This window comes from Cloeon dipterum, chromosome 2, assembly GCF_949628265.1.
Source record: "Cloeon dipterum chromosome 2, ieCloDipt1.1, whole genome shotgun sequence".
In the NCBI taxonomy this organism is placed as follows: domain Eukaryota; kingdom Metazoa; phylum Arthropoda; class Insecta; order Ephemeroptera; family Baetidae; genus Cloeon; species Cloeon dipterum.
This window is the reverse complement of record NC_088787.1, coordinates 18,304,553-18,332,337: the sequence shown is the minus strand read 5'-3', so window position 1 is coordinate 18,332,337 and position 27,785 is coordinate 18,304,553. Positions and strand designations below refer to the sequence as shown.

The 27,785-nt window shown below is 40.9% G+C and overlaps 2 protein-coding genes across 9 annotated transcripts in view; one reads left to right on the top strand and one right to left on the bottom strand.

The window, feature by feature from the left end:
* Positions 1 to 5,865, bottom strand: part of LOC135937842 (uncharacterized) — a 44,189-nt gene extending 38,324 nt beyond the window's left edge. For 2 of the 4 annotated variants that reach the window (XM_065481115.1, XM_065481117.1), the window contains exon 1: positions 5,530 to 5,865. In XM_065481115.1, coding sequence (XP_065337187.1) covers positions 5,530 to 5,614 — 85 coding nt within the window. In that variant the 5' untranslated portion in view covers positions 5,615 to 5,865. The remainder of the gene's footprint in view (positions 1 to 5,529) is intronic. The other 2 variants (XM_065481116.1, XM_065481118.1) reach the window with 1 other exon arrangement.
* An 11,944-nt stretch (positions 5,866 to 17,809) lies between these two features.
* Fas1 (fasciclin 1) overlaps positions 17,810 to 27,785 on the top strand; it is a 30,932-nt gene continuing 20,956 nt past the window's right edge. For 4 of the 5 annotated variants that reach the window (XM_065481123.1, XM_065481121.1, XM_065481122.1 and 1 more), the window contains exon 1: positions 17,810 to 18,136. In XM_065481123.1, coding sequence (XP_065337195.1) covers positions 17,993 to 18,136 — 144 coding nt within the window. In that variant the 5' untranslated portion in view covers positions 17,810 to 17,992. The remainder of the gene's footprint in view (positions 18,137 to 27,785) is intronic. The other variant, XM_065481126.1, reaches the window with a different exon arrangement.

Genomic DNA, 27,785 nt, shown 5'->3' with positions numbered 1-27,785 from the left:
CGGCATCGTTACGTCGAGTGAGCGAATTTTGCTTAGTCACCTTTCAAAGGACCAATTTATATACGCGCAAGATAATTACCGTGCGCTGAGGAAGCTAAATTGATTGCATTCGCACACTTGGGAATAAGCAGAAGCGGAGAAAGTATCGACGAGTGTTAATTTTGTGGTGAAAAATAATTTGGTGCAAACTAATTGTAAATAAACCTGTCGGCGTTACCGACGGACAAGGTCAGAAATAAATTGGTCTGTGAAGAGTGCACTCGATTCGTTCTAGAGGTGCTGGGCCAATTCTAGCAGATGAATCGGGTGAAAATTTACTAACTCAATTGGCCACTTGAGAGAGTGGAAAGAAGATTTTGAGCACTCTCTCGTTGTGAGCACAAGTGTCACAAGAGGAAATGATAAAGCTTTGAGAGTCGAGAGAGAAAAAAACTGAAAGCGCTGTTGACCCCCGACCCGCATAGACAATTTCAATTAAGATAACCATCTCAGCTGTAAATTTCGGTATAACAAAGCCGAAAACAACCGTTTCCCGCCGAAATTAATAGCCGCGCGAAAGCGATTTGATTTGGATCCTCTTCTAACGTCCAGTTGGTTTAATGACCGAGCAAAATTTTCAGCCCGAGATAAAAGCTTTCTTCTTTCACCTGTGTGGGTGAAGCGAGCGATTCGATCCGTGGGTGGGCACACCGCATAGGTCTCGGTAATTGCGAACGGAATGCTGCGCGAGTACACCTATGGCTCGTCATCGGCGCAGATCCTTTTCTCGCAGGAATCATCAACCTGCTGGCCTAAATATTTGGATTGGTACACAATTTGCCTACAAAAGCGCCGCGCGCACCAGCCCAGCTATTCATTTGCCCGGCGGCGGCTTGCAGCACACAAAGGAATATAATTCTGCTTCTCCTGCAGCCGTCACCGCCGCGCCGCGTGTAATAATAAATATTTTTTCTCGCAGCACACTTCTTTTATTCGTGAGTATTTGTATGACACTCCTTTCTCGCAATTTATATCTGTTTGTACACGCCTTCACAGTCGCTTTTTTCTTTGATGAAAAATGTTTACTTCTGCTACTGATCCTGCTAATTTGTGGCCGTAAAAGCGTTTTTCTAGCTTCTCTAACAGTTTACAGCGCAATATAAAAAGCGTCAATTGAAGAGTTTGGTCGTAATTGAACAGGTTGTTTGAAAAGCGTGTTTGGCAACAAATCTATATATTGGTTCTCATGTACTTGCCACATTTTATTACTTCATTGCATAGTTTGTTGCCTTGTGGATCTAAATAAATTTACTTGAAATAAATGCTAGAAGAAATTATATATAAATTTTAATGCACGAACTAATTTCATTTCATCACGACTGGCTTAAAAATTATTTCATATCAGCTCATTTAATTGAAGCATCCGCTTTTTTAACATATCAATTTATGTTAATCAAGAAACGTTACCTCATTTCATTGCCCACTCGGCTCTCTACATTTCATTTGGAAATCATGCTCATCTCCCGTTTAAAAATTACGTGGAAGTAAGACAAAAGCGCTCCTCCCACTTGAGCCCAATAATCATAAGTCAGTTCGTTATTCGTTACCTCTTACTTAAGTCAATTTGGCCGCTTCCTCGCTGGGAACAGGCACAAACGAATCATGTATGTGAGTCTGCAGTGTAATGCTTAAGTAAGACTAAACTCCATTCTCTTATCTTAACAAGCGGACCACCCGTCCCGCCGAAAAAGCACACAAACATGCGGATGCATAAAGTAAGCCGAACGCGAGCCGGCGCAGAAAATTAATGCTTCCGCCTCGCATATTATTTTTCAGCTCTACAAAATATCGCACAAATTACATCAGAGCCGGCCGACCGGCGGGCTGATTCGTTTCGAGGCGGTGCAAATTTGCGTTTCTCATAGCGAACGCGCTGGCCAACGGGACCTGTCGACGACAATAATCCATTAGCAGAGTGATACAAATTAGCGGAGGCACGGACGAGACAAGAGGCTGCCTGCCTGCCGTTATGCTGCTCGGCTGCGGTGCCGCGAAATCACGCACTTTCGTGTGATTCCGAACAACGCGTGCGTCCGTCCATCCGCGTGTATGCTTTCGGACTTGATTCGATGATGATTCGGGCGCCCTTGAGCGCCCCCGTGATGCGCTCGGTCACTCAGACAAAGCTAACATTCATCATGGGAATGCGCAAATGGAGCTGGATTAAAAGCGCGCGCCGATTACTTATTCTGCTGGCTAAATTGCACGCTTCGTGGAAGATTAAGCGGGCCGTACTGCCACGGAACGGAATCGACGGGTTTGGCCGCGGAATGCGCGTCATTCTGTAAGAGGTTTTGTTTCGTGTGCTACAAAGAGAGGAGAGCCTCTTTTTGCCTGTTAACATTAAAAACTCTTGCCCCTAAATGGTTTATTTCCCCGGCGCTAAAATTTTATTGCTTTTCTCACTCAATTTAGTATCACGCAAATTTTATTGTTTTGATTTCGCGTTTAAAATTGAAAATACCGAGTTCAATGATTCACAAGAGAGTACAGGTGTTTTTATAGATCCCCTAAAGTGCACAAAAGTCGGAGCTTTGAAGTAAAAACACGATTGTTAAAATCCAACTGTCGGCAAACAGCAGGTATTGCTTTCAAATAAACAATTCTGATTTTGTACTGTTCTTTACCGTTCATTTGCACGTCTTTAGAAGGGAGAAACTTATATTAAAAAATAAATGGTCTTATTAAAAGAAATGTTTCATTTTTTCATGTGGCTCAATTGTTTCTCTCAACACTTGTGATCGTGAGAAAGCAAATAAAACCGAAGAGACGTGTAAAATAGGACGCGCAGTGGGGGAAAATGGTGAGAAGAATTGCCAATTTATGTAACACTCCACCGCAAATATTCCCATTTTCCATCGCATTTCAATTTGCAGTATCATTGGAATATTTGCACGTGCAAACACGCAATCCAATTTGATGCCGTTCATCTTCCTCACTGCAATCGTGTATTGAATCATTGCGGTTTAGCGCAAATCACGCACCGGATGCGAGTGCAAATTGACACACACAAAAAATAAGAAATAAGAAAGAAATGCAGCACCAAAGTTGTTCCGCCTTTGCGAGTGTCGCGCACAGCGCCTTCGTCCTTTCTTTCTTTTCTCCGCGAGTTTGCCGTGCAAAAAGATCGCGCGCAAAGCATATCAGGTAAATGTAACTGTAAAGCAGCGATGGATGTTATTAATGACCGCACCCAAACTCACTAGCTGCTGCTGCTGCTGCTGCTGCTGGAAAGTTGGTCGCGGCTGATAACATCTTTTTCTCCGCGTTTGCTGTAATTCGCATTTCACAGTTACGTTATACACCATACTGTTCACCGCGTGCGTGCGCGCAAACACACGCAATTGCAAATGTGCGATAATTTTCCCATCAGCAGGCTGATCTTTGACACAAGGGTCAGGCTGGAAAACAGGAATCAAGGGAGCATATGGAAATCGAGCTCGTGACAAAATGATAATAACACGATGGAGTTTTCGCCGCGCGGTGCTGCATCGGCGCGGGAAGTTTCACTCGCAAAGCAAGTTGCTTAATAAGAAGATAAAGGCTAAAGGTTGTGCGGCGAAAGAGCGGCTTTTGCGAGAGAGCAGCCGGTAAGAGTCGGTGTGTGGAAGAGAACGAAAAAAGGGCCAAGCAGGACTTTCTCCGCCCTGGGTCAATCAAAATCTGCTCACTGCAGCTGCCCCCGTTGCTATTTTTTACTCTGCCAAATGCCAGAGTCTTTTGTTTTTTAATAAATTGCTTCAAGTGGACGATGCCTTCGCGGGCTGATTGCTCCTTGCGTGAATAATTATCAGACGAAATCAGGGACTAGGGAAACTTGGTCAAAAATGCGATTTGCACTGGCTCGTAAAATAATTGACGCTTTCGTGTGTGTTCATTTTTTCACAGCTAAAGCATTAAAATTCTTCATTTCACCTGCACACATGCAAATGCCATTTCTCGTTAAGATCGAGGGAAATGAAAGGAGGATATCGAATGTCGTGTTTACTCTTGGCTCTTCATTACAGTAAATTGTGGTTTTAACGCATTGTTTAGCCTCTTAAAAATTTTATACTTGTTTTTTCTTGACTCCATGAGTATCCTTGCAGGTTAAATTAAAATTTTAGCTTTATTTTAACACATGACTCTATTGCAATTTTAATCGGCTGTTAATATTTCACACTCTACACTGACCCAAACAAAAACTCCCGTTTGATTCAGACCGTTTCAAAGTTTCACAACTTGCTTCTTTCTCATTCCTTTCATTAGCATATACATATTCCTTGCTGGCAAACAGCTCTTTTGTTTTGAAAGAATTAGCCGGCTAGTTAGTTATCCGGCTCGTTTTTCTCCTTTTCAAACGAACACGTACGTGTGTATTGTTCACTCACGAGATATGCGGCGGCGGGCAACACAATATGTCAGCGGTTGTCAATTCTAATTAGTGCAGCGACCCGCTGGCGATTCATATGCATGCTCTTTTGTGATATTCTTTTCGGTCCACGCACCAAATAAAATCCATGACCTTCTTTCAGAATTCGACTTTGAACCCGTCTGGCTCTCCCGCGGGGCTATCGGGCTCACCCTTTTCCGAATCTCATTATTTTTTCTGGACGATCTGTAATGAGGCACTCAGCGGTGGCCGACCGACAATTCAAGAGCGGCCAGTATGGAGACTGTGACTGTTTCAAATGAACAAATTGACTCTTTCAAACTCACGACCTTGCGGCAAGAATTTGATAATGGGGATGCTTTAGATGCAATCACGCGCGTTTGCTCGTTCTCATGCAGTCCAGCTAGGTTTTCTTACTTAAGTGCAATTAATGCACCTTCAAGTGCACGTAATGATCAAATCTACCGATCTTGAGAGTTTGTTGCTGTGAACTCTAGGTTAATAATAAGTAAGTGCTTGACTTTGCTGCAGAAATAGGCGTCTCTCGCATGTTAATTTGCGGCGCTTGCTCGCTCGCTCGCTGCCTCGGTGCACCTGCACAAATTACACACTATCTGCACGGTGAATGAAAACTTCCGAGATGGAAACACACGCGAAAAGAATGAGATGCAAGCGAGACGGAACCACAATAATTACTTTTCTCTCTGATGATTTTTCCTTTCTTGCCGTTAATTGTGTGTTTTGCAGCGAGGAGGTGTTTCAACTTTGTGGGCGTCGTATTTGACGAGTTCGTTACTACTTGTTAAAATTTCCTAAATTGCGGCTTGCAATGCTAATTGTTTGCCTTCGTTGATTGCTTGGAACAAACTACCAATTGTACATTGCGTTTTGACAAGTTTTGTCAATGAATTTGCAAAAAAATGAATAAGAGCAGAACGACAAAACTGATGAATGAACTCTTTGTTTTAGGAACTACTGTCTTTTGCAAATAAATATTCTGCTGTTTCTGGCTCTTAAATAGAGCAGAGTGGTTGCTAACCCTCAACACAGAATTTGCACTTTTGACCTACATACCCGAGGAAATGGCAAACAAGGCAAAATTATTCGAGATAACTCACCTTCAGCATTCGCACTGGCGAAGACACACACTCCTATCACTAATAATCCAATGAGCGAAATCGCTTTGCAGTTTTTCTCCCTCATTTTGTCCGAATCACACACATGCACTGTGTCTGGGCGAGGGAATCGGTCTGTCTATGGATCTCTGGTTGGGACGTCGGACGCCTGTCGGCCGAGGGTTCAGCGGGTCGCGTTGGTTTGTCGAGCTGCTATGGCACTGGACAAACGGGGCGCTCCGTGCAAGGGTCGAAGGGGTCTTCAGCTGGTCCACATGTCTCGCACTCGTTCGCCTGTCTCGGAGGACGCGTGCAATCGGACTGTGCACACCTTGCCGCCGCCTGCATGCGGCACAGGTGGGTTTCCAACCTGGAGGGGAGTTCCACCTCTCACTTCTCTCGCAGCACTCAGTCAGGTCGCCTCTCCTTTGAAGGAGCAGCCAACCAGCCAGCTATCGGATTGGCGCCGGTGAATGGACACTCATGGATGGTAATTTGGGCACTATAATTTTATTTATTTATTATCTCTTCGTTCTGCAGTAAAATGAGCCCTAAAATAAAATTTTGGCGATGCAAAACGGTAATTTATCAAAGTAATTTGACTCTCATTTAGCAGATGAGTTAGCTAATTTTAGTAAAAAATACAAATGTTTCGATTCAAATTGCTAGCTCTGTTTGCCGTATCTTGCATGATTTTAATTTTGTACATGTACTATGTACGTATGACTTTTGACTATGCAATTATAAACAAGTAATGCTACAAATAAAAATAAATTTAATTGTAAATAAAATATATGAGAACAAATAGGACGCTGCTCACCGGGTTTCATATATTGAAATTTCAATATAAAATTTCTACTTTTGAGTTTGGGATACAATTGATTTAAAAAATGACATTTAAATTGATTTTTACGGCAAAGCAAGAATCAAGCAGCAAATTTTTCTTGCTGGAACTCCATTGTGACAAAATTACTAAAAAAGTATTGTTACTTATTGTAAATCAAAAATTCACTTCCAAGAAATACATTCATACCAATCAAATCATTTCAACCAATTCATTTTCTAAAGTTTTATGCTTTTTATTCATAAAATATAAATTAACTAGAAAATTTGCACGTAGTGGGATTTAAAGTAACTGAGAAAAATCTATCTGTTATGGGATTTGAAACCAGTATTGGTCGTTTAACATGGTATAAAATCGAAACACAGTAGAGCTACTAAATACAATAATTTCTACGTTAGTTTTTTTTATTGAATATATAAATATAATATCTTGAATTTAAATGCTTTCTCTAGACGTGCAGTAATTGCTATTTGAACTAATAATGTAAATGGAGTGACGGATTTGCTAACTTAACTATTTTATAAATATACCAGGGCTTACCGCTTCTCCCTGACTGTGACTATAGCCTGAAAAAAGAATTGTTTGGGGGTTTCCTACCCATTTTCCCTATTCTTTATATTATGCAATGGTGTGAGGAAAGTTATAATTTTAACTCTCTGAATATTTAAAAATGTCTTTCGAGAAAAAAAATGAGTTTACAGCGTTCTTTTTCTGGGGAAAATCCTAAACAGCATTATTTTAACCACGTTTCGTGAAATTCTTGTTTGACTTCCCTTGAACCTATTTGATTATTTGTGGAGGGAATTCCGAATTTGCCATCAAGATAAACCCTGCCATTTTACGGCAAGCGCTTTGTACACGTAATCCAAAAATTGGCATCATTCTCGGTCATTATACACATTTTAAAATTCCACACACAATTCTTTTCCGTGGCATACTACACGGATCGTCGCATGCACAATGATCTCTTTGCAATTCAAATCTAAGTAAGCGCTAACAAACAGAAAATGTTGTCTCGCCGCTGTCGACAACAACACGAAAAGTTCATGCAACTTTGAACCGTCACCGTGACCAGAATTACGGCCGCCGACGTGCTGGTGTTTGGCTTCGATAATTGTATAGCCTGCGCTACGAATCGAGTGATGATCCGAAATGGCAACGAAAGTTTTCATTAAAAAGTGAGCACACTGCTCGCACCATAAATGAGTTTTATTGCGTCACTGCTAGATGTAGGTGAAGAACTTTGCCATTTCGCCGCAGCGCGTGTAATGAGATAATTGTCTCGCCTATTTTATTGGATAGAATTTGCATATGCAAACGTTAGCAGTGAAAACACGGTGCAATATAATTACACGGACGGCTTATTGATGCTAGTATTTCCACAAATGAAGTGCGAAGAAAGCAGAGAAGTGCGAATTTGGCCTGAAGGAAGAAGGAGAGTCGACCGTTTCAGATAAGGAAAACTCGAGATGTTTTAGGCATAGACGCTTTCAAGGGAAAGCATAATGAGGTTGACTAACAATAAAATGGTAAAAGCCATACACACTCATTTTGGGTACAAACTGACTGCTCTGAGGCACAATTTTGGACAAACGATGCGTTACTTTGTCCTTAATAACATGAAACATATTTTTTTTAAATTAAGCTATTAAATCGATTAAATAAATATTAAATTTCTGTTAAATGGTTGTTAAGTGTTTTCATTGATAAAATCAACGAAAATGCTGCTATTTTTCTCCTGAAATTTTAAAAGCACTACTTAAGTCATGCCGTTGAAAATTTGTCAAATGGACAACGAATAAGATAATTAAAATATGCAAAAAAGTAATAAGTATGTAAAATGTAAAAACTCAGCAATTTTTTATTTTGAAGCGCTGTTTTACTGATCGTGCAATGTGTTCAATTCAATCCGACAGTTGCATTGTAGAATCAAAGTAGCGGTTCACTGACTTTATTTACCAGGTGGAAGCATAAACATATTGAAAATTTTTGGCACACATATTTTCGCTCAATTAACATTCTTGGTAGAACCTCAACCCTCGTCTAATTACAAGTCCCAGTTTGGCGATGTTTGCGCAGAAAAGTGAAAATCAGAAACGCTTGAATGTGTACCGTCGGACTCAAAAGAGCTTCTCAAGAAAAGGCGAAAAATGCAATTACTCGAAATCGAGTGGCTGGGTATGTGGATGCTGCGCGAAGCAGAGAGAGCGAGCCTGCGACTGCTAGGTGGGCTGCCTGCACTGCAGGCGATCACTTGACCCACTCTCGGAGAAGAGCTGTCCAAAAGGAACTGGCGAGAAGCATTTTTAACGGTAGTTTTTAGCACGTGTGTTTTCGGCGATTCATCTGTGAAAAAAGCCTGAGTATTATCAAAAAGCGACGCACATACGTGTGCATACATTTCATTTGCTCCGGCGGACATTATGAGTTCGTGCTCGAGCGAAAATCCGTCGTGTGTTTATTTTTTTCTGGAGTACGAAAATCGCCTGAGTGTGATTTTTCGTCTGGTTGACGTGATTTTCGTAGAGCGTGTTATCTGAGCCATGCGTGCGACTTGTAGCTGGAGGGTGTGAAACAGGATTTTACCCCGTTAAAGAAAAGCCCGTTTCTCGATGTCAGATGAGCTGGTCGGCCGGCCAGCAGCCGCGAAGACGAGAATTAATTTATACCTGCTTTTTTAATCAGACGCCAACTAACTTTTACGAAGGTTTCTAACGTTTATTATTTACCTGCTAATCATCGCCATTTATTTGAAAAGCGACAACTTTGGACCTGAAGCGCATTTTCTAACACGTCTTGCACAACAAAATCGAAAGGTCTTTGACCTAAATCATACTCATGGGAATGCATATTTCAAGCGAGTATTGTCTTCGATTTGTTTTTCTTAAATTTTTATTTTTTTTTTAAATTTAGCAAACTAAATTTAAATTTCCTTTAACGCATTCACTTATAAACAAATTGTTTAATTTCGAATTTGTCAGTCAAAAGTAATTTCTGAGAGTGAGAAAAATCAGTTTTCTATTGAAATTTGTTGATTTTTTGTTTTGGGTATGTATATTGGGTATGCCCTGCAGATGCAGATCCAAAATACAAAAAATTTCGAATAAAAAATTTATGATTTTTCTCCTTGAATGAATGGAATCACATATTTCATTGTGTCATTTAGAATATTTAGAATAACCTGTAAAACTAATCAATGATAATTAGGTATAAAAAAATAATCATGGATAAATAAAAATAAACGATGCCTACGGTATATGAAAAGCGTTTGGATCGAGACTTCCGCGCACAGCGATGAGCCACTTCTTTATTAGTTCTCGTACGACACGCGCGGAGAAAAGGTCCAGCAAGCTCATGACCCCGCACCTGAGGCTTTTCTCCAATTCTCGCTCAGGTGCCGCTAGGAATTCCTGTTCTGGTGCCGCGAAAATTCCGTGGCACGGCGTAGAATTAAAAAAAAAAGAGAAGGCTTTGGCAAGGTCGGCTCCTCGCCAAAGGAGAATGAAGCGAGAGGATGATGATGCTCGCGTGCAGTTGGCCAAAATTTTACATCATAAGCGAGGTGGAATAAAAATAATTGGAAAACGTGATGACCGGCTGAGTGCAGAAGCGCGCCGGTTGCTCTGAAATCAATTTATTGCCGCAATGACCATAATGTTACGAGAAAAAAATCATTTTAATACGCTGAGTTAGATCATAGTTAAAAGAGCACTAGAGTTTGCTTGCTCAACGAGCCGTAAAATCTCGCTTGCCAAAGCTTTGAGCAATCTGAGGGAATTTGATTCGCGACCCGAACGGTGAGCATCCGAAAGGTTTTCATCCCATACGAATGCATGTTGTGTTGTGGGTGAGCATAGTTCGTAGTGAAAGTAAAAAGTTCACAACTCATTTGCTGCGGCTCTTCTTCGGGTAATGGAGCAGTTTCGGTCGGATCATGAGAACTAGCCGCCTAATTATGTGAGAAGCGAGCGTTTGATGCAATTGTTGCGTCAATCGCGGGCCCAAATGCTTCGGCATCATCGTTGCAGCCGCATCTTTTAATTACGACAATCGAGTCACAGATTTGCATCGGCAGCTCGTAATCGCACTCGGTTGCTCCAGTAATTCACTTTTCTTTGACGAATCTGGGTCTCTCCCAATATTGTGTGTGCATGTGAGAACGCCAACGCCAATGCAGTGAATGTGAATAGTTTTTTTCAGCGTGTGCCAATTCGATCGATCTCAATTTCAACAGCAGTGAATTTAAATGCGGTTATCTTTCTGCTTGATTTAAATCGCAGAGTTCATTTTGCTTTCTATAAACTAATTGTTATAGTTTCAAAAAGAGTCATCGTGGTTTAAAAATTGAAGGTTTAAAATTTGAAAGGCCAAAAATTTTATTAACGATTTCCAACCCTGACGAAATCACTTTAAAAATAATTGAGCTGCTGACTTTAATTAATCAGAGTGTTCAAAAATAAAAAATATGAACAATTTTTTAAAATTTCAAGAAATATTTTTGTAAAACAAAGGAGGAATAATCCTCTTCTTTTAGCAATACGTTTCATTGGTAAAATGAATCACCATTACCTTCCATGATGAAGCAATTTTAAAAATACAGACTGAGCCCGTCGAACAAAAACGTGAAATTTTGATTATTCACACTCTGGTTATCTTCTTTTAGAGCGCGGGTGACAATTCTTTACGGGATTCTTCTCACAGGCATTGTGTCAAGGACGCTCAGCACACACTGCACTTTTTTGCTCTCACACTAGATTTTAACTAAATTGCCATCTACTACGGCGAAGTGAAGATATTCGCGCGGTGATACATGAAAACAAACATAATTTTCCTCGAGTGCGACGTAACCTTAATTTGAAATTGAGAGCCGCAGCAGGAGTGCAATTGTGTGCTGAACTTTTAGGTGAAAAGTGTTGACATGACTCGAGCAATTAGTTTTATATTCATATTTCAGTGATAACAGTTTTACGTGCCACTCCACCACGGTTGCATGACACGAAAATAAATGAAATTTTATATTTCATCTGCATCTAATTCCGTTTCAAAAGAATGCATATTCATTTACTTTCTGGGCTCTTGCAAAAGAAATGTCGTTAAGATTTCTCTAAACCAGCCCATAATTTTATTTTTCCACAGAAACGAGTCGTTTATTACTATAGTTACTATTTATAGGGGCATAAAAATTAAATTTAAAATATCAGATTTGATGATTAGTCAATCTCCTATCTTGCTAAAATCTCTTTTCTTCTGTCCAATTTTTGCGAATCAATTAATTGTAGTCATTTTGTTTGCTTCGTGCCTATAGAGAAAAAGGATTAATCAAGAACACAGTATATAGCTTCGAGAAATTTGAGACGAATGGCGATGTCTGCTGCTTCGTAATGAGTACGAGAGATGGAAAGCAAACGCGGACCTAATCAGCAGAAGTTGTCAATTCGCCAGTGGGAGCGTAGAATGTTTTCAGGGTTTTACCTGACGATATTACGATCGCATTAATAATTGTTGTGCGCCGATATGTAACTAGGTCATTTTTTTTCTCCCTCCATCCTGTGGGCATCCGAAAATGAAAATTGACGTCGTTACATATCGGTGCACAACAATGATTAATGCGATCAGGTAAAAACCTAAAAATGTGTATACATATTCAATTGCTATTGGAAGTGCAACTATCGAGCGACGCAATCATTATAATTAAAAATATAGGGGCATGCAAATTAAATTTCAAATGTCATCATTACGTAATTTTAACGATCAGATTTGATACTTTCTTAAATAGTTAATCTGTTATTTTGCTAGACTCCCTTTTCTTCTGTCCAATTTTTGTGAATCAATAAATTGTAGTCCTGTTGTTTGCTTTGTGCCTTTAGAGAAAAAGGATTAATCAAAAACACTGCGTAGCTTCGAGAAACGTGAGACGAATGGCGATGTCTGCTGCTTGTTAATGAGAAAATTAATTGGCCAAAATCGAGGTAAGCGCGCACATTTTCACTTTGTGTGCGTATCGATTGAATAGATATTTATCTGTTCAGCATCAGATGGCCGCGTGCGCGCAGCACGGATAAAAATGTGTCAGGCTCGCCGCTTGGCGAGTGAAAATGCGTGGTATTATTTAAAAACATGTCTCGCTCGCGAGTGAAAGAGAATTTTAGTAGAACAAACATCAGGAATGCAAAAGGTCGGCGAAAGAGAAAGATCGAGGAGCAGGGAAAGAAACTATTCGTTCTAACGATAATACAAAACGTCAATCCGACCGGGGAAAAAGGCAAAACTTGATCTCGCGAGCGGCGAATGCGTGCCACTGAGCACGAGACATGGAAAGCAAACGCGGACCTAATCAGCAGAAGTTGTCAATTCGCCAATAGGAGCGTAGAATGTGTATAGGAAGAACTTTCAATTGCTACTGGAAGTGCAACTATCGAGCGACGCAATCACTGTAATTGAAAAAAATTGCACTCATTGCAGTCAAATGTGAAACTTTGAGTTATTAGAAATTATTAGCATGACGGATTTTTTCATTAGGAGCAGAAAATTATCTATTTAACTGTTTGTTTCAAATATTTGTTCGATTCTTTATTTTAAATGCTCGTATTTTGGAAATTTTATTGATAAATCAGTCTATCCAGATCTGATCTCAGGTGGCACATTTCAAATTGTAAAAATTAAAAAAACCTGGTTTCTATAAAATAAAAATTTAATAAATTGGAAATAACGTCGCGTGTTTTTTTTAATATATTGAACGCCTCGATTGCTTTAAAATATAGAATTTTCCAATAATCATTAGTACGATTTTGCAAAAAATGCTCTCATACACAGAAAAATAAATTATTATATAACAATATATCAATTAATCAGGGTATTTCAATTAATGCGAGTATCTATCGAAGTTGACGTTTAATTAGTGGTAAATAACATCCTCGATTTAAGAGAAATTTCTGCGTTTTTGCCTCTTGAGGTTGTTGAGATTTAGAAAATTCGCAGATTCTGCGTTTGCTTTTATGACCATCAATTTCAATCTAGTGACGCGTTGTAAATTCTGCAGCGAGGAGTTTGTACCATCCGTAATTTATTGTACAGTAAGTTGAGCGTTGAAAAATCGGCAAACGAGGCGCGCAGCAGGTCATTTACGTCGTTTAGCGGACACTAATTATAAATCATCACCGAGCTGCGCTTTTTCGCCATCTCCATCGAGTGTGTGTGTGTGTGTGTGTGTGTGTGTGTGTGTGTGTGTAAGATGAGCATCCTCTGCCAACAATTAATAGAGGCTATCTATTTGTGTGCGAGTTGGCAGTATTTGTACAAAACATAAAAGTAACGGCGCTGAAAACACTGGAAGAAGAGTGGAATCCAGTGTTTGTCCCCTCCAGTCGCGTTCCTCTGCGCGCAGCTTCCATTTCCCTGTAAAATATTGTGTGTGATGTCGACTTACAATTAAATCGCAGTCGGCGTGTGTATCTTGCGAAAGATTAAGGCTAAAAGTAAAATTCATCTTAATTGCATGTCTTGTTAAAGTTTATTTCTTTGAATTTACGACTCCTCGCCAATTGCGATCGCTGCTGGTGACTTGCGCGGCTGTAAATGTGAATGTGCGTTTCATGAAGCACACTTAACACACATTCACAGCTTTTTCCGTAATATTTAATGCTGGAAATTCTAAAATTGGACTTTATCTGAAGTTTTTGTTTGAACTTTAACTTTCTAAATTTTAAAAGGTAGGAAATTAGCAGCTTGATTTAAGAGGACACTTTTTCATTTGATGATTCCAGTTTTAGTGTGTCTAGGAATAATCTGATTCACAACTATTTTAAAAAAACCTTTTGGATTTATGTATGGTTATTTTAAAAATTTCTCACTCTTTTATTGGATGCTTTGAATGTATGTACTCCCCATATGCCTGCGAAAATGAATAAATTAGATTTAAAATGTTGCAATCATTTTTGTTAAACATAAATTTGCAAAATATTAAAATTATACATTTACAAAAAACGTTTTGAGATTAATATAATAAAATTAACACAAGATAGGAACATCACAATGATTTGAGCTAGTCTGAAAATAATATAGCAAACCTCCTCAGCTGATATTAATTTCCTAATCAGATCATATGCATATCCACGCACAATGAATACAATACGTAAAAGCCTTTCATAACTATACTTGGAAGGTAGTGAAACATGGAAACAATTAGCGTCGATATAGATATCCTGTGAGATAATGCACAGAGCTGCTCTCGTCCTTAATGATCTGCTTTCATAATCTGGCGCGCTCCGAAAACGGCCAATTAAGCAAGCATCTCGCCGACTCAGAACTCACAATCAGAGTCCGTCGTCGTGCATTTGAATCGAACAAAAGGTCGCTTTTGTGTTTTTGTCCACCGTCGACCGATTTAAAGAGAGGAAAGAGAGAAAGAAACTCGTCAAGTGCCTGGCCGACGACTGCACTGGCCGCCGTTGCTGCAAAAAAGTCCAGCACGTAAACTAACTAAGTGCACCAGGCAGGCAGCTAGCTTCTAGAGCTGGCCGCTCTGCTTATGTGTGCATTACGTATACACTTTAATATTATTTGTTACGTCAGCCAGTTCACTGGGTCTGTGTGCTAAGCCCGAGATGTGCCGTTACACAGCACTCGGCGCGCATGCATACTTGCCGTCCGCATATCCATGCAGCGCCGCGCGAGAAAGAGCCTCTCTTTGTATTTTCCCAACCTACCGGCCTCCATTCATCTCGCCACTAACTAGACTAGATACTTGTACATATACTAATACAAAAGCCCGCACTGTCCATTATTTTTTGCCCTTTTCATCAGCCGCGCCGGAAACAATCGATGCTGCAGCTTCTTCTGCGCTGCTGCCGCTGCTAAACCGTTTTTCGCGAGTTTGATCCGCAGTGAAATCAGCATTATTCGCGGATTTGAATGAGAGGTGCGTTTGAAATTCATGCGAGTCTTAGCGGAATTTTTGCTGTGTCCGTTCCGAAATTTTTTCATCGCCAACAGAGCAACACATCTTAAACTTCCTCTTGGCATTTAATGAAATAATTTTTTCCCCTACTTTTTTATACGATATCCTTTTTTATATCTACCAAATTAAATGGATCAGATCTTCTGTGAACCGTTGCGTTTTTTTCAGTTTCTTTCTAATGAAATTCAAATGGAAACATTGAGCAAATAAATCATTATTTCAGCTCTTCAATAAGGATTATTTGATCTCACATAAAGGCTTGAATAATTTTTCTTGCCACGCTTCCAACTAATCGCATTGCCTTCCTCTAAAAATTTGATTTTATCTTCAATTCAATTTTAACTAACCACTCATTTTCATTCCGCTCTTTATCACTCCAAACACTGTCCGCTCTTAATGTGACTGCCTATTTTAAAATGCATCTGAAAGGTAAGCTTACACATAATCGTAAAATCTCCTGGAAGGCGTCGCCCTCTCTTTCTCCGGTAAATGATCATTATATATGGGAAGATGAAGAGATCAAATTTCGGTGGATTCCCTCACTTTCTTCCCACATGCACATGGGGGAGAAAAGCACAGAGAGCATAGCAACGCGGCCAACTGCATTTATTTTTATGGGCCTAGGAAAGGTACGCTTTGAGAATGTTTGAGACTCAAACACGTCCCACACTCGACAATAAAAATTTATAACACTTCCCTATGATTTTGTACGAATGTTCCAGTGTGGAATGTATCACGATTCCTGTTGCCTTTGAGATAAATCAATGATTAATATAGATAGTTGTCGATCGAGATTCCTTATTACAGACAGATGGTTCCCTGAAGGATACTTGAGGGCGAGAAAAATGAAACTCATATAGAAGGTGTTTCCATCTTCACAGGCTGCTCTCATGTTATGGCACTAAATATTGCGCGTGTACTGGGAGTTATGCAACACTAGAGCACAGCTGCTGCGAGAGAAGCATAACTTCTGGTAGTAAGATATTTATTTTTTGAGTTAACTTTTGTGTTTAAAAATGTTTATTTATTCCAAAACTAGCACGTTTCTTTGAAGTTAATAAAACCAATACCATTTAAGAATATGAAATTTTTTTCTTCTCTCTAATTTCTCGATATTTTCAAATTGATGATTGTTGTGGTTCAGCAAGGAGATTCTACCCCATGCAAAATTAAACAACTGGGAAAAATTGTTTCTACCCTGAAATCCGGTTGCAAATTATTTTGTAAGTAGAAAAACTGAATTTGGAAATAGTTGCCCGACACTTTCATATGGAGCTACTGTTTCTTGTGTGCACTTCGTCATGTCAAACAAATTTGCATCATGTAATGGGATCTAAATAGAGCGGTGGTCAGCTTCATGTTATATCTATATATTTATATTTTCAATTTAAATGCATATTTACTTAAATTATTGAAAAGCAAAAATGGAAGCTTTTTTTCAAAAGAGCATTTTTTTCTGTAAACCATTCGTCCAATTTAGCATTTTACGCCTACTGTTATTAAACGATGTCATTTTGCGTTGATACTTCATAGTTTTCATTGCAATTAGGACAACCCATTAACAAATTCAATACGATTAAATCATCATGCTGTGCAATTCACCGAACAGAAATTTACTCGTGTTTTTAACCGGCTGCAATATTTGTGCGATGATTTATGGCAACTGAATTGAATGAAATGAAAAGCAATCTGATTCAAAATGCATAATCAACACAAATATCAACATGAACTAAGGAACAAAGCCGAATTTCTGTTTCAAGGTTCTTAAAATATAAAATTAATATTGCAGCATAAGTGAGTTTAAACTCATTATGACCGAACTGTACCAGTTCAATCTCAAGGCAACCACAATGTATATATTTAAGCAACACTTGAATATTTTCTTATTCATTTTTGACTCAAGCATAATAATTAACCCAAATTTTCAACATAAATTATCCAATATAAATCTGATTATATAATTTCATATTATCCAATGTTGCCATTTGAACATTACGTGCGATTGTCATAACTCTTCAACCACAAATGATACCAACAGACATGAGGCTTTATTCGCAAGAAGTATACCGTGGCTGCTGTGTTGTTCAATACTTTACGTAACACATAAAAGTATGGCCCATTGTACTCGAGTACAATGCTATATCGAGCTGAATGAGAAGACTAGTGCCGACGCTGTGTGCCCCTCAATCGATATCCCGTCCAGCCAGCATCACCGTGCACTGCAATCGCAGAAATAAGACAAAAAGCCGCGGCCGCGCACACCTCAATTACACGGGCAAAGAGTAATGAGCCGCCGCCGATCGGCCTCTTGATTGTTTCGAGGAACAGAGCGACGGATCAGGAGCAGGTACCCTAGTTCAGGTTACGGTCAGGCAGGAGAGCGTGGCGCGCCGCGTCCTGCCGCAGGTCGGCGGCGCGCGTTAGTTTACGGCGCGCAGGTCAGGTGGCGCCTGGCGGTGGTGCGGCGGGCGGGCGCAGTCGTTGGCTCGGCTCGCTCTCGGTCGCTGGTGTCGTTGGCCGTGGCCCCCGAGTTGGTCGGTGCTGCAGTCCAGTCATCTGCAGAGAAGACTCTCCGACGACCGAGCAGAGCAGGTAGCCGGCTCGCGAGCGAACACAGCCGACAAGCTAGTCGAACGTAAAAAGAGAGAATTTTCCCGGGAAAGGCCATGTGTCGGTTGAAGAAGTGTGGTGGTGCCGCAAAGACACTTCTAGTGCTCGCTGTCGGACTTGTGCTCGTGGCCCAACCGGCCCTCGGGGCGCCCAGGAAGAGCGTCAAGCAGAAGCTGCAGGAGGACCCCGAACTTTCTCAGGTGCGTCTCCAACTTCCGCGCCAATCCGGCTCGAGCCGCACGGCCCGAAATTTGCTTGTCATCAACGATTACTTTTTTTATTTGAATTGTCGCGGAGGCGGCTTTTATCCAAGAGCTGACGCGCAGATATAATTGCACGCTGCGCGCGATTAAAGTAATTATTTTCTTTCGTTCCTCCCTGACGCAGTGTGTCAAAAATAAACACACTTAAGTTCAGGATATATGTATATGTGCGTTTGCTGCCGGCTTGTTCGCTCTTCCAAGGTCAGGAGGAAGACCAGCAAAAGGTAATAACACATGATTGAGAGAGTTCAGGCAGGTGGCTAAGTCCGCGGGCACTCTCCATTCAGCGGCGGCGTCTTCTTCTTCATCTGCCGCTGCTTACGACGCTCGAAAATAATGATGAAAAAGAAGAAACGAACGAGTTGCGAGTCGGCCAGCGTGCCACGTTTGACGCCGTAATTATCGTTTTGAACCCTTCCCCTCGGGTCGACTCTCTCCGCGTTTTGAATTAATTTTCGTTGAGTGTGTGACATTCCCATTTTGGTGCCTCCTTCACTAAATTATACACTTGTGTCTTAGCAGATTACACGTTTCTCTTTAACCGAGCGTTCCAACAACTAGGGCTTTTGGGTATAGAGTTTCGCTGTCGACGCAATAACGCATGCACTATTGTGAAGTCTATCTTGCAGATCGTCTCCGGCCAGGTTGAAAAAGGTCTTGTTGCGGTCTGCTTTCGGTTTCAATCATTCTCCATTTGTGGTTTATCAGATACTTGGCAAAAAAAACTGCAACAATTTCACGGAGTCGCCTTTTTCCATTGCTTTGCAATTTAATAGACTTTGGAGAGAAAAAAACTTTGTGGTGTCCAAAACGATATTTTGGGTTGTTAATTGATCCAGATTTTAATAACAGAGAGCTTTTGATTTCAATTTTAAACCTTCATACTTTCCTAACTGCCAATTAACTCATTTCCTCTACATTTTTAGTATTCAGAAAAAAATGTCTTTTCGAAACAATGTAATAAAAATAACAATGTAAGTAGCTTCTGTCAGAAAATGTCCTTGCTCCTTCTGTCGTTTGTCATGCTTATAAACTACAAATTCCCACTGTTACAAGGAAAACGCAAAAAAGCAAGTAGGCTATTTTTACAGGACATTAATCTTCACTCCACCTTAGACATGATATTTTTTACAAGTGAAGCCTCCTGTCGTTTTCATAAAAAATATCTTTGTTCGGTCGATTGGCCATTGGCTTATATTTCCCTAAAAAAGCGGCACCACCTTTCTTTCTCTCGTCTTCCTCTTCTTCTTCCACTCGACGGTAGCAACTATTTATCTATCGTGTATATTTATCAAGTCAGGCAAAGAAACCATTAAGTGGATATCTGCTGGCTCTGCTGTAAGGTTAATATACACAACAAAAACCGCCGAGCTTGCAGTGCTACCAAACGCATTCCCAAGTAAAGCTTCATAAAAACAAAATTATAGACTCGAGAAAGAAGAAAAGCGACTAACGAATCGAGGGGAAATAAAAAAAAAATCGAAATTCCTTGCGAGGTTGGAACGAAACACGGGCGTTTAATTGGCTGACGTTTGAACGAATTGCTGCTGCGGCGTTTCTGCTACTGCAGCAGACTTTTCGCACACCTTTAGTGACTCACGCGAATTTCGACTTGGCGTGTGAACCGTGTGCGTTTATTTAAAACACGCGTATGTTCCAAAGTTTATCTGATTAATTATTCAGGCAATTTGCAGACAAGGAAGGCACGTTTAATTTTGGCGTTCCATGCAAATGAACCACCTGCACACGCTGTTTCCTCCTGAGTTTACAAACGGCGGCGCCTTTTTTGGCCCGAAACCACCACGTCGCGTCGTAAAAATAAAATAAAAAATATTGATATGTATATACGCGAAGTTTGATGCATGAGTATATTGATTATAGATTGCGTCGAACCCTGCGCGCTTATCTGCATCTTTTCCAACAACCGGTTTTGCTAAGCTACAATCGATAGGTTATTAGCGGACATTTATTACTCTGAAAAGATTTCTTGTCTTCCTCACGATAATTAGTCCGAGGCAAAAGATATGAGGAATGTTTGTTTGGTTTGCGTCTTGAAAATCCTGCTTCTCTGCATAAATATTGTGCGTGGAGCTGGAAATAAAAATGTCTACTTTTCTGTTTGTTTCTCAAACTCCCAGAACGACTCCACGCTATAAAAGCATAAAAATTTCCATAAATTTATATTTATCCGTTAATCTTTGAAACGTTCAAATTGTTACTTGGATTGGCTCCAAATGAGAGAAAATTAAATCTTTGCAGACGCAGAACACAAAAGATTTTTCGTTTTAGGTCATATTATACAAACAAAGTAACAATGAGTCATGTCTCGGATTGAGCCAGAACCGCCGCAAAAGGGCTAATTAAGACGCTCGGCATGGCTCCGACTGAGAGACATCCGTCCGTCGCATACTGTTATGTCTGCGAAACCAATTCGTTAATCATGTCATTAACAACACACAAAACTCGCAATCGGAATTCGAAATTGGCAGCAAGAGAGTAAAAAGAGCCAGCGGCGCCGGTGTTCGTCGGATTCGCGAGGTGCCACGCCCAGAATTCCCAAAGCGTTGGAAATCGGCGTGCTTCCGGAGCCAGCGACCAAAACGATGAAATCGACCATAAAGCGGCCGTCGCGTCGGACGCGGCCAAAAGCCGGCGGCGGCGGTATAGGCAGCACGTGCTTCCGCGGCGAGGTTTTGATTCGATTCCGAGCGAGCCAGCTGGAATGATTCCGCAATTAGCGGGCCAATTTCGGGGAATTTCGGCGTGGAAAAGTGGGCGTTGTCGTGCCCTGTGGCCAGGTAGGCAGCGAGTGTGAGTAAGCGGTTGCCAGGCAACCACGTCGCGCGGCGAACGAGTCGACCGCCGCTCGTGCACTTGACGCACTGTGGAAAAAAATCACCCACCGACACTAACTAACTGAATGGCTGTAAAACTCAAAATACATATATATTATGTAACCTGCGTTTTTCGGCAGCATCCCCGCGTGTCGTTCTTTTTCAGCTCTTTGAACGCACAGAGGAAAAGCGTAATTACGAAAACCGCGCCGCAAGCGACTAATGCGAGCGAGTGTGTGTATATATCCGTGAAACAATACACGCGTTGTGCATTTTCACGTACGTGTGTAATGGTGAAAAGAAGCAACGAGCGCCCGCAGCGAATTTTCGGCAAGAGCAAACAAAGGGAGGCGAATTCGGCCGATTCTTCCCTCTGTTCGTTCGGAAGCAGATGCACAGGGCGCAATTGGATTCGGTCCGTTTGCTGCTTGATTGCTATTGTTTATTTTTCTAGAGCACACACGGCCGCCTTTCGCCATTAATTAATTAATCAATTTGTTCCGCACGCCGGAAGAGGGTGAAGAGAGGTCGGAAACGACCGGTACTGGAATTCTCGACATTTTCATCTGTCGGAGAGGGGAATTTGTATGTGTATTTTATGGGGCTGGCAGCGACAATCGATGGGCAAGACAACATTGACTAAGCTGTGGCCTAAATTGGAAAAACGCTGGCGCTCGTGGAAAATTTGCTTGCGCCGCGACTATGGCTGTTGAGATTGTGCTGCGCGCAACGGGCCTTGGAAAATGATGTCGTTTGTTTTTTCATGCTTCCCCCTTCTTGCAGCATAAACGAGCATAAATCTAAAGGATTTGTCACGAGTAAATTTGAGCTTTTTTGGATCATCCACTCGGGTGAGTTCTTCAAGCAAGTTAAAAACCAGCATGCAACTCAATGAAACATGAAATGAATTGAATCGCTTGTTGGTTTTGAAAAGACGCATGAAACTTATAGTTATTCCAGGCCGAAAACAACAGAAGGCTTATTCCCGTGGTTTAAAGTCAATCTTACATGTTGTAAATTGATTAGTTAATTAGATTTTCGCAAATTTATGCCACACTTTTGATATGTTGAAAATATCATTTTGTATGCTTTTAAACAATAAAAATTAGGTTGATTTCGAAGAGCTGTTCAAAGCTGCATTTTATTTGCTCAAACAAAAGTTTTGAAATTAAATAAACAATGCTGCTATAAAACACATTTTCAACAAAGTTCCACATTTCTAAAAAAATCCATTTTATCCCGATCTACGAATATCATTTAAACTTCTTAAGACTTTCACTACACATCGGCCAGAAAATGAAAACTTGTCTGATAACGGGTCAAGTTTCCCCGTCATATTAAATTTGAACAGCGACAGCAGGGCTGGAAATGATTTCAGTTCCGTTTTATGCAGAACATTTGGGGCGGAAAATTGAATTTTTTCTTCGGCTCAAATTACAATGGGCCTCCCTCTCTGCACCGCATTGTCTGCCGCGATTATCAGAGAGAAAGGAGATTAACACTTGGAGGAGCAGCCCCCGCCTGCCCGCCCGCCCATCCGACTTTGTGACTGGCGTGGCATGGTGTGTGTTTTATTACGCTGGGCACGCATGTGATCTGTTATAATTTGAATTAGAGACAGCCGGGAGAACGCTCTGATCCCTTCGACCGAAAAGACGCGGCAGCCTCACTTTATTCTCTTTTTCGAAAGAGGATTACAAGCCATACAAGCTGCACATGGCAATTTTTCTACTCGCTTTACTCGCCAACTAACTGTAATCACATCCAATTTCGTCACGGGGGTTGGGAAATAATCGATTGACGCCGCCAGCGATTTTCTTGCCATTAGGGGCGGGCGACTGGAGTGCCATCGAATATTGTTCTCAATTTGACTCGGCCGTCCGCCAAATTAGAATTGCAAACTGTCGCTTTTGAGGAATGTTATTGCAACGCGTCGGGTTTCATGGCTGAGGATGATGAGGCTAGAAATACATTTGGTTCAAATTTAAATAAAATTTTGTGGTATTTTATAAATAATATTTGTAAGTTACTTTTAACGCGACATTAAAGAGTTTTGTGATTCAATCTTTTAATAAAAATTAAATATACCTATTTATTAGATGTTATGTTTTTTCTCATTTTAGGTAAATTTTAACACGTCAAGAACATGAGCAAATATAGCAAAAGATGTTGCTGCTTTTACAATTTTAGATTAATCATTTCAAAAAATATTTGGTATCCGTTGCACTTCATACTGCTAGTCCTAAAATTTTAAGATATTATTTGTAATCTCAAAGCAATGTTTAACTGTCGATGTAAAGTGGAGTGTCTGCCTCTGAATTTCTGATACAAGTTTCATAATTTTTATCTTTACGACTAAAAATGGCACCATTTACGCTGAAGATGAAGCCTAAACTCCTTCATCCTCTTAACTAGTTGCGGGATGGAGACAAAATTAACATTTTAAGAAGCAGCTTGTCTTGACAACTGTTAAAAACTCGGCACGTTTCCATTTCGACTTTGACTCATGTCCATCCAGACCGAAAAATGCCCCGTACACAACTTTCCAATTAAAAGTTTTAAGAGCGCGTCTGCATGCACCGCCGAAAAGAGTGCGCAGCTGACGATTCTTAACCCGCGTTTCTGACGACTTTTTAATGACTTTTCCTGCTCGCGTATATCTCACGTAAAGAGAGAAGGTGAAGCCTCTGCAGCCGCTCGACAAACACACGCGTTGAATATTTCACGCTGTGCACAGGTACCTTTTTTCATTTCCGCTGTTGGCAACCTTTTCTTGTTGCGCAGAATAATTATACAGTCGGCCGAGTCGCGAACTCCCCTGAAAAGAACAAATGCTATTCATTGCGCTCATCTCTCGGAGCAATCCTTGAAATATTAATCAAGGTGGGAATCTGGCCACCGGGGTTAACAAACTAACAGCCTCCTGCCACTTTGCTTTCTCCTAATTAGTATACGAGTTATTAGGGGCTGTCAAGAAAGAGGCGCTAAAAATACGCGCGGGTACTTGTGCGACGCGCATAATTTGGCGTGAAGAAACGCATAATGAACGCAACGCCAACGGCGAGAATGTATATTCTATAGAGCCAGTAGTTAATAAATTGGCAGGAAACAATTTGGCTGTGACGAATCTGCCAGACAGACACCCACACTCGCGATTGAATAGGAGATTAATGCAACCGAAAAAAATTAATGAGATACAGTCGCGTAAATAAATCAACGGCGGAAACTAATTAAACTGTCAAATGAGGCTGAGCTACATTTTTTTGGATTCATGCGAAATGTGTTATTGTTTACCATCTCGATAAAACTGTTTATTGAAAAATTAAATAGGCCTAAACTTTGTGAGCCGATTTTACTGTTATGGGCAAGGAGTTGCAGTGATGTTAAAGCTAGCAATTTTTTCAAAAAGCCAAATTAAGAATGATGGTAAGGTGCCCACCATCGTGATCTCTTTTCTAGCATGGTACAAAACAACAACAACTACAACAAAGATTTCTGTCCTATGGCTCTGTGATTGGAAAATTGGCTCTTTAAAAACCAGGCTGACGGGCTTTCAACCTCAACGGCCTGCAAGGGTTGTGAGTTCAATTGAGCTCTAATACATTGCACACTGAAGCCATAAAAGTGGCATCCACACCTCAAATAATATTCGTGGGGTTTGCCAGAAAATTTTAACCACTTTCAAATTGAGCTTTGAACATAAATTTCAATGGAAATCAATTTTATTTATACAGCTTCAATAGTAATGACTTTATTTCGTCACCCCAGTGCAGTGCACACACATGAATTTGAATAATGCAGACATAAAAGGGGCGCACTAATGCACTGCATATTAAATTTGACTCCGTCGACGAACGTGGCATGGCTTTGATAAGGCCGATACCCCGAAAATTAAATTTGGTGCAGCAGCAGCCAAACCGGACAGGCAGGTACATTGGGGGGGGGGGGGGGGAGAAATAATGCTATGCGTGCAGTGTTCTTTTCGGCAGCCGATTGACTGACTGCCAAACGTCTTGGAAATAATGCAGCGAATCCTTATACATGAGCACATTGGGTTGCTTTATAATCTGCTTCCTGCCTCTATGCTAATGCCTTTTATTGAGCACGTAACAGACGCTCCCAAAAGGCCGAGCGAAATTCTCCAATCGTGAAATTACTGCTCCCATATTATATGCTTAAATAGACGCCGCTGCGCATGACTCATGCAACTCATTTTTCAATTAAAGTCATTGGAAAAGAGGCGAACTGCAGGAATAAATATATTTTTAAGTCGATTTGCATTTCTCTCGACAGGAGAAACTTTGTTTTGGCTCTGTTGACAAGCACGCTGCTCAAAATTTGGTCGGCCGCCAGCCCAGCGCGGCTGCAACCATAAATTTTGCAGGCGAAACCACAAATACATGGTGGCCCGGCACTTTCAAGTACCCAATGTTGTCCACTCGTACAAGAAAAATTCCGTCCATTTACAAACATGTTGCAATTTAAAATAAAAGCTTTGACGTAAAATGTTGCTGAATCAGAAACCCAAATTGTGTGAAAATTCTGAAACCACTCCATAACTTAACGACCAATCAATAATTATCAACCCTCTTTAGAAACTAATTCAACGGAGACATCTGTGATAACAAGTAGACATAATTTCCCATCCGTTGGTAGCAACTATTAGTTTTCGGCAGTATGCATAACAATTTGCACACTGAGAAGCTTCAGATTAATCAAACGACTCTCTTGGGAGCTGCTACTATAAATGATGAATCGCGTAACAAGTGAATTTGATCCTTCCTCGCTCGCTCTCTCACTCAGAACGCAATTTTCGGCTTATGGTAGGTGGAGTGTGTGCTCAAAGAGGCGCAACAAATCCGTCGTCCGCGAAGCTACACGCGTTTATTGCTTCTCCAGCGAGGGTAAGACGTCGGTAAACAGATCCCTGAGTGAGTTGAATGTCTAACTCATTATTTCACTTGCGCAAGCTTTGTTATTGCGGGGCTGGAAAAGCGAGCTTGCAGTCAACGACTGAGTGATTCAGCGCGTGCTATGGTGAACTCATCCTTTAACAAGCCATGCTTTTATCAGCCGCTCTCGCTCTAAGTGTTTTTATTAATAAACGCATCGCACCACGAGCCGTCGCTCGGAACAAAAGAACGCTTCTTGAATGACGAGGGACACCTCCGCCGACCCGCCGTCTTGACAAATTCTGATGCCTCGCTTTCGCTGCAAATATTATCAAGCATTCTGCGGGCCAATTGCAAAGACGTCGGTGCGTGAGAGATTTCTCCTTGGATGCGATGAAAAATATATTCTTTACTTCACATGCACGCTATTTTTTCGCTTGAAATGGTGAGGTAATTGTTAATTTACAAAACTGAGGCCTTGAAGAGGTGTAATGTTCGTTTTGAAGTGATTCGAGCTCCACAGCATTCAGCTGAGCATGCACTGCTGTAAGATGAGAAACAAAAAAATTAAGATCTCATCCGCACACATGCACATAGAACATTCGCTTAAAAGATGTTAAACTCAATCCTTCACAGTGTCAGTTGCCAGTAACTGAAAAAAAACAAGTCAAATTTCATTCAGCAAGTTAATGTTTTGTAGTGCTGGAAGTACGTGTAAAGAAAGGCCTGACGTTATAAAACTAAAATAACTGGTTGGTCCGACTGGAATTTTCTGCTAAGCGGAATGCGATGATGTTGTTTGCAAAAACACGACGGTGCAGCACAACAACAGTGGATTCGTTTTTGCACCAACAAGACAGCAATGATCCAAATTCAAACATTTTGCCGGCCGAAACATGCGCTTGTGCCGCTGTTAAATAATAAATTTGCAGCCGTTTTTATCTCGGTCGGGCAGCGCTGAAGAGCCGCAAATATTGACTCTAAACACACGTACGTCCGCAGAGCTGCCGAGTAGCAACAATTGGGTGGAATTCAGCAGAGTGTGTCGAAATTGCAGACCGAAAACGAAACGTGCGGCAATTTTGCGCACGCATATATTTCTGATTACGCCGAATTTAATGGCACAGCTTAGTTCGGTTTTATTGCCGCGGGCGCTTTATTGTTCCACGCGGAACTTTTTGTTTCATTATATTGGTCTTGCTGGGCAACGTTTTGCTGACAAATGCGACTCTGCGTTGAAAAATAGAATAAATAGCTATTTCAGTCTGGCGCTGCGCTTGCTTTGGACAAATAATGGCTTTTTAATGTTATTTTTTTGCCTCCGCTTCTCTTTGAAGTATTTCCAACACATTTTCACCTTAGCAAAAGACTGGATGTCATATGTCTCTGATTTTAAAATAAAATCCTTGTCAATAGGAGACAATTTTCTGAATAAAATTCAATACGAATGGCTTTACACCGTTAATTCAACAAAAGTGACATTTTAAACATTTGAGAGCCACGCCCTTATAATCGATAGTTAGATGTAAATCTAAACAAGAACCTATGTTTCCATTCAAAGAGCAGAGAGAGTTTTTCAAAGTTCCAAAGCGGCATAGAAATATCGGTGTCCGTCGCCCCCGCGGGGCACGAATCATATCATAAAAATGCTACCCTACAACTTATCAAAGTCTGGAGATAAAGCTGGCAACTAATAATTACTGGTAAAATAAAGCAATGGCGTCTGCTGGCGGGCAATGCTGGTAAATTGCCAGTGATAAGCATCGAAATCGCTCATGCACATGCTCGCGTAGGTGCCGGCTCCCGCAGTAAAAACGTCGCGCATCTGGACAAACCCGCGGGAAGAGTGTATAATTTAAT